Source organism: Micropterus salmoides, unplaced genomic scaffold, assembly GCF_014851395.1.
Source record: "Micropterus salmoides isolate LMB-PRFRI ecotype aquatic unplaced genomic scaffold, ASM1485139v1 Ms_hic_scaffold_13, whole genome shotgun sequence".
Classification (NCBI taxonomy): domain Eukaryota; kingdom Metazoa; phylum Chordata; class Actinopteri; order Centrarchiformes; family Centrarchidae; genus Micropterus; species Micropterus salmoides.
In genome coordinates this window covers 2,418,819-2,431,244 of record NW_024040374.1, presented here as the reverse complement: position 1 = coordinate 2,431,244, position 12,426 = coordinate 2,418,819, and the positions used below count along the sequence as shown (strand labels likewise).

General features: G+C 39.6%; 1 protein-coding gene across 1 annotated transcript in view; it reads right to left on the bottom strand.

Annotated features, from left to right (window-relative positions):
- ghrhrb (growth hormone releasing hormone receptor b) overlaps positions 1-12,426 on the bottom strand; it is a 41,834-nt gene that overhangs the window by 5,433 nt on the left and 23,975 nt on the right. The window contains exons 4-12 of the mRNA XM_038715045.1: positions 11,070-11,170; positions 9,653-9,750; positions 9,009-9,141; positions 4,268-4,421; positions 4,126-4,186; positions 3,155-3,224; positions 1,900-1,991; positions 1,652-1,781; positions 1,461-1,502 (exon numbers count right to left, since the gene is read on the bottom strand). Coding sequence (XP_038570973.1) covers positions 1,461-1,502; positions 1,652-1,781; positions 1,900-1,991; positions 3,155-3,224; positions 4,126-4,186; positions 4,268-4,421; positions 9,009-9,141; positions 9,653-9,750; positions 11,070-11,170 — 881 coding nt within the window. The remainder of the gene's footprint in view (positions 1-1,460; positions 1,503-1,651; positions 1,782-1,899; positions 1,992-3,154; positions 3,225-4,125; positions 4,187-4,267; positions 4,422-9,008; positions 9,142-9,652; positions 9,751-11,069; positions 11,171-12,426) is intronic.

The window sequence follows — 12,426 nt, the reverse complement described above, 5'->3', positions numbered from 1 at the left end:
CTGAACACACACACACACACACACACCAACATGAAACAATACAGAAACATTACAACATTGGACAACAGGTGCACTTTTGGTCTGCACTGGGCTTTTCCTTTCCACATCTAAAAAAGGAACCATACAACTAGATTTCAGCCCATTAAATACTTTCTAACAATTTTCCAAAACAGACCGTATATTATATTTCCCACCTGTCATTTATTACACTGAGCAGTGATATTTCTTTTTTTCTAAGATAGATGTGTATTTATCTCGAGGGAAATTATTGTTTAACTTAGAAAAGAGATTTTTCTTTGCATTCAAAGCCCTGCACACCACTGATACACCTACACAGGTGTTATGACTTATTTGGCTTCATAAAATGAGGCATTTGACATCCTCCTCCTGTCATTGTGTAATATAATGAAAACTATTATTAAAACCCTGGCTTTATCAGAAGGGCATGTCACCTACGGCACCAATGATTCTACCCTCACCTATGGCCTCACCTGCTGGTTTGGCAACAGCAGGGCGTCGGAACCTCACCAACTTGACCGAGTAGTGAAAACTACCAGCAGGGTCATCGGTGCCCCTGTCTTGACGGAGAGCTACCATCAGCAGAGCCAGAAAGGTGATTGGAGACCCTCATCACCCATCTTATTGTCTGTTGTCCCTCCTGTCGTCAGCATGCATGGAAGGTCTAGCCAGATGCTGAACACTTTCTTTCCACAGTCTGTTACAGTCATCAACGTACTGTGCCCCCTCCCACTAACATGCCCACCTGAAACCAAATAACTGTGCTGCCATGCACTAAAAGACACTTAACTTAATTACTGGCAAGTGCAATTGCATTTTATAAAACCAGAAAGATCAGCTGCTATATGTCTCAGTTGTTTAAGTATTTATTTGTGTATCTATTGCGACTGTTTTGATATTGTTTTTTTTATATATAACAACTGGCACTTTGGAAGCAACTTTTTTTCCAAGCATGTTTTGTATGAAAATGCATGAAGAAAAACCCTGCACACTTTCAACCTGATCAGAAACCTGATCAACCAGAAAAGGTTAAAAAAAAAACAAAAAAAAACACCTGCATGAGTGTGCAGGGTCTTCATAAAGGTTGGTTCTAAGTAGCCCATTCTCAAACCCCAGAGCATCCTTAGTCATACCAATCATAAAAGTTTTCATGGGGAAAATAAATTTTTCCAGAAAATAAAGGTGGTGAGAATCTCAAGCAAGTTTAATATTGTAAAGTCAAATTTATTTTTAGAGCACAGTATCTTTAAAATGGCTGTCCAGAGTTTGGAGATGATTCTAGAAACTTAAAGTATGTTTTGGATGATAACATGTAAAAAAAAACATTTGAATGGTCATCTAACTGTCAACAAATATAAACTACCACAAGTATATACAAAACAGTAAAAATATTTATGATGACTAATTTTACTTACATGATAATGAGCATAATGTTTACCTACCTCACCATTTAGGAAACAGTAGAGCAGGGCCACAACAAATCCCTTCAGAGCAGAAAAATATTATCCAAAACGTGTTAAACATTAAATTTTAAAGTCTACATCCTGAGCAAAGTTGTCAGTGGGACAATGTTTCTATGGAAAATGTATATTTTATTTTTCCTGTATAACTTTAATTTGTATCTGTGTTTTACCTGAAAGGATCCCAGACCGAGCTCTATGAAGATTCTGGCCTCTGCTCCTGTGTTTTCTGGCAGCATGGCAAACACCATGTAGTGCATCCCAAACAGAGGGATGAGAAGCAGAGTGGATTTGGCCAGCCTCCTGCACACATTGTATAAAAAGACCCATGAAAACTGCATACACTATGTATCTGCAGGTCATTTGTAGGTGTATCTATGTGTTATTACATGTCACCATGTGGATGGATATTTATTCTCACTTGAAGTGACTGGTATCGTTGCCACCAACACCAGGAGATCTCAGCTTCTGGACCAGAATACGGATCACGTTGATGAAGATGATGAAGTTCACCTACATGGATCAAATGAAGAGGTGTCAAGAAAAACTTTAAAGAACCACCACAGTATTTGTGCTACAATTTCAGCCAATTTTTTTATATTTGCTGGCCTGCTGAAAGAAGTTTTACGGAAGCAGAAAGCTTGTGACAATCAACCTCTCACTCCTAAAGATTACCTAGGTTTTGAGATACCTTGCGTTTCACCTACACCTTAAAAACTTTAAACCACAACATCATGTTGCCACTGGAACATGCACCCAAGAGGCTTCATTAGTCGTACAAATCATGCCTGTGTTGGCCCAGTTTGGACTTAAGGCTGCTGCTACAGGTCAAGTCTGGACAAAATGAGACTCATGTTGGCCAAGCAACGGAAATCAGAGACTGTTGTGCCCACATCTTTACAGAGACCTACCCCGTAAACATCCTGGATCAAGCAATCGGCGGGTGGTCCGTGTTTCCGAGCTGTCAGGGCAAGACTCGGGCAAGATAAGAGGAGGTGACTTTATGTTTACAGCGATGATGCTTTGTTCCCAAATGTCTATAAATAACAGTTCATAGGCTTTTGTTTAATTTAATTTAACTTATTTGAATTTTACCATGTCTTAATTCAGATTTAATTATCTGTTAACTTCTGTGTGTGTGTAGCATGAAGGGACTACAAACTTTAATTTTGTTTTACAACCTTGGATTGTATAATGACAAATAAACAACCTTTTTAGTTTAGTTAGTTATATTTAGTTCAATCCCTGGTGGCTGAGAAATATGCCCTCTCAGTGAAGCCCGTGACTGATGGATGACAGCATACTGACTATAACTTCATCTTGGAGAAGGCATGCAGCCTCCTCCAGTATTTTTCTAGACTGACAGAGGGGTCAGCTGTGTCAAGGACTGGAGTACAAGAGAATTAGGCATTCAAACTGTAATATTAAATACATTGTGAGAAATATGTACTGAGTTTGTGTTAAGTGCCAACAATGACAAGTTTGACGACCATTTGAGCACTGAGCAAGTTTCTCTGCTTTAAAGTAGGAAATTAATAAATCTTCCTTGACTTGTTATTGTTGCATCTAATGTGAACACCCAAGTGTCTAGCTGGTGTTTAAAATACAGGCCTGATCCAGGATTTAGGACTCTTATAATTCCACAATAACTCCCACTACAACTGCTCTATACTCACCAGTAGTGATGCAGTTATTGGAGCTTTTATGATCCACCAGATGAAGGCCACATCTGTGTCATCCCAGCACCTGAGGCACACAACAGACAGTAATGAGATGAATAAGGCAGTTACAGAATCTTATCACAAAACACACAACAACTCAGTGTCCTCAGACAGAACGCTGTGTTAGAAACAGATGAAACAAATCCTTACGGGGACGTCTAAATCTAAATGCAAGATTAACTTTTATTCATCTTTTCTCTCTGCTGAGTATTCTGTGTAATAATTTTCACAATCATCTACTCATTCCACTTGCAATCACCATAATGTATTCAACATAAAATGCTATGCTAATGAGCTAAAGGGCTGCTGGCTGTAGCTTCATTCAGTCATGAGAGTGGTGTTGATTAACCATCTCATTTATCTCTCGACAAGAAAGTCAATAAGTGTAATTCCCAAAACTATTTCTTTAATTCCTTCATTGTAATTTTTAAAGTGAGAAAGATTGGCAACACCTTTTGTAATGAAAAACCTGTCAAGTTTTATTAGCACAGCTTGTCTACTCGTCGCTCATGGCCCAATAGATAAAACCTATAAGATGTAAATGAACCCAGCCGGAGTTCATCTGATTTGCATAAACAGGAACTGATGCCAGGTTGTTTTGACCATGTTGTGCATGTCTGAAAAGCAATGGACTACAAAAGAAAGTGTCATCTGCTGCTGAACTTGGAATATTTTTCTTAGCTTTTACCAGCACAAAACGTCTGTGCAGACAGACACAATTTGTTTGCACCTAAATATTCTTGGTAAATATCCCCAGTAGTGCTTTTGATGTCTCAATGAAGGCATCATGTTAGATTCTGTGGTGGTTGGCTACAAAAATTGATGTCAGTGGGTGTTATTGGGAGGATACCTAAATGCCTATTCTTTTTCAAAGTTTCCTCATTTTTATGTGCCATTTTCTCTGATAGTCTAATACAGCAGCTCACCCCCTGTTATCGTAGAAGTTTCGAGTGAGGATCCACGCTGTTATGATTGTTGTTGGGAGACCTGGGAGGCACAAACAAAGCAGAGCTCTAACAAGACAGAGAAAACAAAACAGAGACAGGTGAAAGAGAGCAGGGCACCCACCCCAGCCGATGAGTATGTACCACCAGAAGTACTTCTTCTGGAAGACAAAGGTAAGAGCAAGCAGTGTCTGCAGGTACATGCCCTCCACCAGCAGCCAGAAGTAGTTTGCCAGGATACTGAACTGGAAGAAGGCCACAGCTGATTTACAGGATGTCTGTGGAACAAAAGCAACAAAAGCCATAAGCATCGGATTAGTCTGTGGATGTCATTTATCTGGAGAGGTCATAATGGTGATGGCCTCTCCCATCACTTTATGGGCCACAAGGACTTCTGTAATGATAATACATTCGAAGGCAAAGAAGGTTGCAGGTTAGGCATAAATTCTCCTCTAGGTCAGAAACAATTGAAGCTGTGGTTGTGGGTAATAATTAAACTAAAGGTTAAGCCCCGTCCTTACTTACTGGTGTATGTAATTTACAACACATTTACATTTATTCATTTATCTGACGCTTTTATCCAAAGTGACTTACAATTGCTATACATGTCAGAGGTCACACGCCTCTGGAGCAACTAGGGGCAAAGTGTCTTGCTCAGGGACACAATGGTGGATGTCTCACAGTGGGAATTGAACCCAGGTCTCCCACACCAAAGGCAAGCTCACCCTACACTCATAATAATGGTGGCAGATTAATCACTCAAAATTCAAAATGTACACTAGTTAGCTAATCGACGGCAATCGACGGTCTCACTTTTACAAGATTTAAGGCTTTGAGGATATTTGTGGGTCAGTTTGGCACCTGTTTTATTAAAGCTGTGGTTGTGGGTTATATTACACTCTAATTAAGATTGTAGTCAGTGGAGATTCTCTGTTAGATTGATTGCAATGTAAAACCTCTTAAAGCCCACCGGTTTACTATCTTCAGTTCTAGTTTTAAGATGCTTAGATTATGCACACAAATATAACTATTTAAACTTTTGTCATTGTGGCTACACATTGTAAGATCAGTTCGAGTCTCCACAATTCAATCATTCAGTTCATTTTACAGAAACCATGGACACCAAAGTGATATTCCTTCAGTTTTACTGGCATAGTAAACAAGAGAGACGAAAGACAGTGGAGACGCACTACCTTTAAAGTGGTCATAAAGTCTGAATATGTGTCCATACCTTGATTATTTATACTCCTTTAGTCCTACAATCAAAATAATCAAACCGTTCTTTCATAAAAATGAATTAATAATTACAGTGACCTTTGGCTTTCATCCATTCTAGGCTAACACTACTTTGATATGGGGCGTTCTCTTTCTCTTTGTTTGAGTTTGTTATTCAGTAGCGTGATTTTTTTCGCATTGATTGAAGCAAATAAAAGCATGGGCTACTAATTTGAAAATTAACATTATGTGGGTAATCTTGTTTGTTGCCAGAAGTTAAAAAGCATTCATTTAGATTGATAAGATTTGTGTGTTCTGTGGAGAGCGATTGGGGTTGTGTTAGCTTAGCACAAGGGCAAAACAATCTTATTTACATGTTGTATCTTCTTAGCTGATTAGCCAGCTGGTATGTGTTCATAGCTGAGAGGGTATGTGGAGCCAATGCTGCGTTCACACTCTATTGTACAGACAATATAAGAATTTGTCTTATTATTATAATAAGAAAAATATTATTATTATATTATTATCATATGTAGCTATTTTGCTACAGTTACGCTTCACACAACAAATGTTTGCGACCTGTCCTTTCTGTTCTCCGTGAGAGGGAATTTTCAAAAGTTGCGTGGCGCTGCGGAGAGCCCCAGCTGCAGCACTGCATGGATCATGCGTAATATCCAGCCAAACTGAACAAACACAAACCGTTTACAGAGCGTCAGCCGTACTAGCGAAACAACCCATACCAGAGAGGGAGTGGGGCTGTGGAGCGTACTGGGCCAGAAGATCGAGGAGCGACCGGCCATCTGCGGGCGGTCAGTAATAATCCCCTCTGGCTGGATGAAGTCTGACACTCCCGAATTTACGCATGAATCCATGATGATAGAGAAATATATAGAAATTAATGGCAATAAAGCATGCTGTAAATATTTTAGAGACCCCCCGAAATATCACAAATCATGCTTTTAGGGGAGCTGATGTCTTATTTAGGGGAACTAAGCTCCCCCTGGCTCCCCCGTAGTTCGCACCCTGCTGTTACTAGACCCAGGGATGTGGGACTGGGTGGGAAAAGGGGACTGATGTGTGAGGAGGGCCCACAAAGAAACTAGAACGGATAGCCGTGGATGCAAGGAGGGGCCCATGGAGAATGCTTATGTACAGGGTCCAGATTTTTGTGCGACGCCCCTGGCTACACCTGTGACAGATTTCTAACTTTGGAATTCACAGTAAGTTTTGAAACAATGACTCCTAAATTTCACACAAAAAAAACAGGCTCCTCATTTCAAGATGAAACGGAAAATGTTGTCTGCTTATCAGTTGCCACTAGCTAATCAACACTAATTCTGCGGGTTGGTTAAAAATTGTTTCCAGCTGATTTTGTATTGTTTCTAGCTGATTCACTTTTAAATGAGAGTATAATGGTCTAAAATATGCACACAATGACTATGTATGATATAATGCTAAGTGGACTGAGGCTGAAGCTACATGCCTCATGCAAAAGACAGCCCTCACAAAATGATAGTCCATGTACAAAAATGTACAAAGAAATTGTAGTGACACAAAGGTGAGATTTATGATTTATGGTTCATGCTTTCAAATAATATTTCACTTCTATAAGAAAATGTTTGAGGACAAGAAGCATTCATTTTGAAGTTGTTTCTGTCATCATTAATATTCCTTTTTTCTGGTTTGGTCTCCAGCAACTCCTAAGAAAAATACCTGGCACCTCGGCTGCTAAATATTCTAATTTATTCACCAGCTGCTTTAATAGTAATTCAGTAACTGATTACTGCGATTAAAGAGATTTAACAAGTAGTTTGATCACTACTGTAGGTGTATTTTCACATTCACTTTCATTCTTGCATGAAAGGCGCTATATAAATGAAGACTCATTTTCTTTTTTATTGTCACAATTTTTATTGGTTTTATTATTTTATATATTAGTTTCCCTTTCCACAAGAGTTTTCTCTCATTATCTTCTCTCTCTCATGGCCCTTCACAGAAATGAGTCACAGTGTTGTGTTGATGTTAGTCCCTCGTAGCTAACAGGGATATTCACTGTACCTTCACTCCAGTCCGCCTCATCAGCAGAGATATATATAAAGAAACAACCGTCATTGATACCCTCCCAGGCTCTGCACAGTCACACCTGGCATTTCAATCCTACTCCTTCCAACTCCTGTGATAATGAGCTCTTCTGAGTTAGTGACGTTTGTGTCCAGAAAACAAAATGCAGGTTATTCCTCTCCAACCAACTAATTTTATTAATTTGACTGAAGTAAGTCAGTTAGTAGGTAAAGTTCACAAAATAAAATATAAAAGAAATAAGATTGTTAAAAAGTAAATAAACTACAATAAAACAGGAACGAGGAACAACTTGTAAGGCCTGGTTAGAAGATCTCTGTGACCTAGTGTTGATATAAGAGTGGAGCAGGTTGGAGATGTACACAGGTGCCTGACCATGCAGGGCTCTGTATGTGAAAACCAGAAACTTAAAATGAATCCTGAACCAAACAGGCAGCCAATATAACAATGACAAGATGGGTGTGATGGGTTAACGGCCTTGCAGCAGCGTTCTGGACCATTTATAGACGGTTCAGAGATGACTTGCTGATGAAAAGGGAATTGCAGTAATCTGACATAAAAGCACGAATGATCATCTCTAGTTCAGATTTTGATAAGGCAGATTTGATTTTGGCAATGTTTCTTGAATCAAAAAACAAACAAATATTGGTCAATGAACTGACAAAGAAGAAAACAGAGATTTCTGAGATTTGATTGTACAGCTGAGGACCCAATACCCCCTCAGCAACCATGGGAGCTGTCAGAAGCAAAAATAAGGACCTCAGTCTCATCTGTGTTAAGATGTAAAAAGTTGTTCAAAGTTGTCCAGTCCTTAATGGCAGTCGGGAAATTGTTCAGAGAAGTCAGCTTGTCAGTTTCATCAGGCTTAGAGGAGACGTACAGCTGGATTTCATCAGCATAAGTAAATTAGTTGTCAGTGAGCCGCTAGCCTCAAGCAGCGATAAGGAGTCTTGTAAACTCACTTCTTTCTAACTTTGTCTTTTTTAACTTCTGTCTTGCATTAATACAATACAATGTTTTTCATATTCAAGACCTGGAGAGGTCACATTTGATGAAATTTCCATTTTGAAAGGCTCAGAGGATAATATTCTTAACTCCACTTCTTTCATGACTGTAGATACTATATTACCTAATATTATATAAGATTTGTGTCACATTTTACTTTTTTTCTCGATATTTTCTTTTAACTTTTTCCTCTTTCCACCTTATGTCTTTCCTTATTTCCATATTCCCTCTCTGTTAAACCTTCATAATTATAAACTTCCCTATGCCATGTCTTTTTATTTCCTTTCCTTTTTCAAATGATCCGAAAGCATGACACTCACCTAACAGAACCTCAATCTACTCGTCTTCACTCTCTCAGGGTTTTTACTTTTTATACTTAATTGCATTTTACTGCTACAGCATGTTTACCGCTCTGGATTACTGAATACAGGACGAGACTACTTGTACTTGTACTGTGTCTGTCCATTAAACACAGTTACCGCTTGTTGTATGTTAGTAAAGGAAATGTGCCCTTCACTGGTAAATATAGACACACTAATGGAGATGTAGTTAGCTTTCAAACTCACAGTAGACATGAAGCAGTGGTCCAGGTTTTCATCAGAAAAAAGAACGCCATCTTTAATGAAGACAGCGCTCGCTCGCAGGATGAAGGAGAAGAACAGGTTGATGTGGATGTAGTTCCTGGTACAGTGAAACTTCCTGTAGAGCACAGAGAAGTTTAGATTGGTTTCTTAAATGGAGGGATCTCGCTCTGTGAAACACATTTGGGGTATTTGTAATAAGGATTTTTTTTCAAGCTTTAACCACCGGTAGGTTGGAAATCGGTGTTTAGTTGAGTTTAGCAAGTACCCTTCGGGGAGAAACAACAAGTCTTGGTTTGGATTTGGTTTGGTTAGGTTTAAGGCAAGAAAATTACTTTGTGTGTCGTGTTAAAATAAATAAAATAAGTATTTTGTTGATGGTGGGGGACCTGCGTCGTCATGGTGGGACTAACTACTATCAACTACTAGGGAACTATCGTGGTCATGATTGGAAAACACGATTTTACCCGCAGTTGGAAAGAAGAAGCCGTGTTAAAGTTTGACATTACTCTATAATAACGTCACCTGACTTCCTCCTTTGCTCCCGTCATGATTATTACAACTCCTAGAGGGCACTTTGTCTGAGGCTGCAGTTGTTCTTGTGCGGACAGTCTCTGAAACATTGTTACCTGAACACAGTGAAGACAAAAATGGCCGATATAAGAGAGACGAGGGAGGTAGCGTAGCCAGCGGTGTACACCTGTTTGAAGTTGGAGAAGTATGTTGTCTGAAATGCAAGAAACAAACAAAATAGTATGAAAGAAACCAATCTTAGCATAACAATTAACTGCACTCACACTCTTCCTTACAACTGCTAATTTACAACTGCTAATTAATGTGATGAGAGAATTAGGTTGAATAGTGGCAGTCAGGAACTGCCACTGTTTTTTAACATTTCTGTCTGGTGGAACATGATGTACCTACAAAGCGTTTAGTGGTAAATGTTGGTATGTGTATGAGAATTAGCTGTAACTTGTGTAAACTTTTTCAACACTTTGGACAGAAGGTGCATGTGTCATGTCTTCAGCAATTGCTATGTGTTTTCTATGACCAATGCTGCAGGATTAGTGTGACTGATTTGAATGGGGTTTTCAATTAATTAGATGCAAAACTGAAGAAAGCTGACTACATCCTCCAAGTTCTTCTGTGGAAAGTCTGGAAAACAACCACAGAGTATCAGCTGAATCTGACAAGACATGTGCTGGACGCTTTGAAATGTTTAGATGACATGACTTATCACCTTTGGAAAATCCTTGTGCTTTTATTTTTATTTTGAATCAGTGCCACACTGCCGGTGTAATATCTCATTTTTCACTTGCACTTTATGGTTTGAAAGGTGATCTGCACTTGTTTGACTAAGTTCAAAGCATTTCCCTTGACCAAAGCATCTCTGTATGAGCAGGCAAGTCCATCACTCTACTTCCTCCTTTGTTACTTAGAGAGGAGAGTCAATATTTGCTCGACAGCAAAAGGTCACTTTTCAGGAAAGACATTTTAAGCATTTTTAGCACAAATGACCAATCCTATAAATTTCCAGCCTGGAAGGGTTCATGTTCATGTCTCAAAGAAGGACAGAATTGTTAATCATCTATTTTACAACCTGCTTGAAATAACATCTGTCATTTAGTTATCCAAGGGGGGTAAAATCAAGAGCAACTGGACTTGATTGAAGATACTTGAAGATGTTTTGCCTCTCGTCCAAGAGGTTTCTTCTGTTTGTGGGCAAAACGTCTTTTAGTATCTTCAATCAAGTCCAGTTAACCTTGATTTAACCCTCCCTGGATAACTATGACCTGGATGACTGCGAATCTCGGCAGACATATGTCATTTAGCCTTACCTCATCATAATAAGCAAAATTATTGGCTGTGCCATGCTTGAAGTGATAAAAAATATGCTTTGGCATCTTCAGCTTATTTCAACAGCCACTTCCTGAGGGTAACATTTATAACAGCACCCAGAAAGACAAATAATCAAAATGAGAAGGGAAAAAGAGGGAGGAATAATTACAGTGAATAGTCGCTCAACAAGTCGTCTAAAAAATTTACCTCTGATTCTGTCTCTTCGTACTCTGTGAACTCACAGGCCTCCTCATAGGAGGGGTAGAGCTCGGACCATCCATCCTCAGTGCAGTTCCTGTAGATGTAACCTGAAAATTAATCATAAACCTCTCAGTGGCAAGCAGAGACGCCAACAACAAGAACCAAAGGAAAGCAGAGAATGTGAGCACAAAAACACAACCAGAAGGAATATGCAGAGATAAAACCCATAAACCCATAACAGTGAAAAGAGAAAGACCCTTGATGGTTCCTCTCGTGTATGTGTGTGTATGTGTGTGTATGTGTGTGTGTGTGTGTGTGTGTGTGTGTGTGTGTGTGTGTGTGTGTGTGTGTGTGTGCGTGCGTGCGTGATAGAGACACTTTACAAGATAAAAAGCAAAAATATCAAATGACAAAATTAAACAGATTTTTGTTTCAGCTGGGGAGAGAAACGCCATTCTGTCTGTATTTTGTCTCATTGTCAGATGACTGAATAAGTAGAGACTTGATGTATTTTAATTCATATTTAAAGTGGAAGTTTAGTGTTACAGAGTTAGTGACACTATGTTCATCATAGTTTTGGCCTGTGGGAAGGAAATGTTCTTGTGTCCGGCTGTTTTTGTGTAGAGTGCTCTGTAGTTCCTATACACAGGCAGTTACACCTGTATCCATCCAAAAGTACAAGAAAATATTACATTTTAAGTACGAGATGTTTACTTTGTGTACTTTGCTAAAGTCTCTAGGTAACACTAACAGTAGTCCAGTCAGGTGAATACCGTAAATTAATTCAAATGAGGCAAACTTTTAGCCATGTTCTCCCACCATGGCCTGAAGTCAGAATGACAGAGCTCTCTCACCAAGCTCTGTGACGGTTATGATGCTCATAAGGTCATCAGGTTTTCTGTGTGAATCCATGTGAGGGAGAGGGAGGATAAAAAGTTTAGAGTGAAATAACTGTCCGGCTCCTCAGCACAGCAGAGGAGAGTGTGGGGGTTTTGAATCGTGGGTGGTTTTTCCGATATCCAGCTGCATTAGCCTCAGTCTAGCGTGCTGTGTAGAGCCTTCAGGCCTGCAGCATCGGTGGGTGAATGGTTGGATGTGAATGGAGGTTGAAGGCCGAGGCTCCGGGGAGGGCGCTAGTGCTCACACCGCCATGCTTAACAAGCAGTGCCAACTCCTTCCTCATGCTCTTGACTCTTACAGTGAACTCTTTGATTTTCCAATTCGTTATTTTCTCTGCACGCAGCCTCCCCTTGGGTAGGCTGGTTCTAACTGCACAGCTACAACGCTTGACTTATCCGGGTTTCTGTGGAGGAGGAAATCCAGTGGGGTCTGGGAACCCACTAACAATAAGTTATGAGATCAT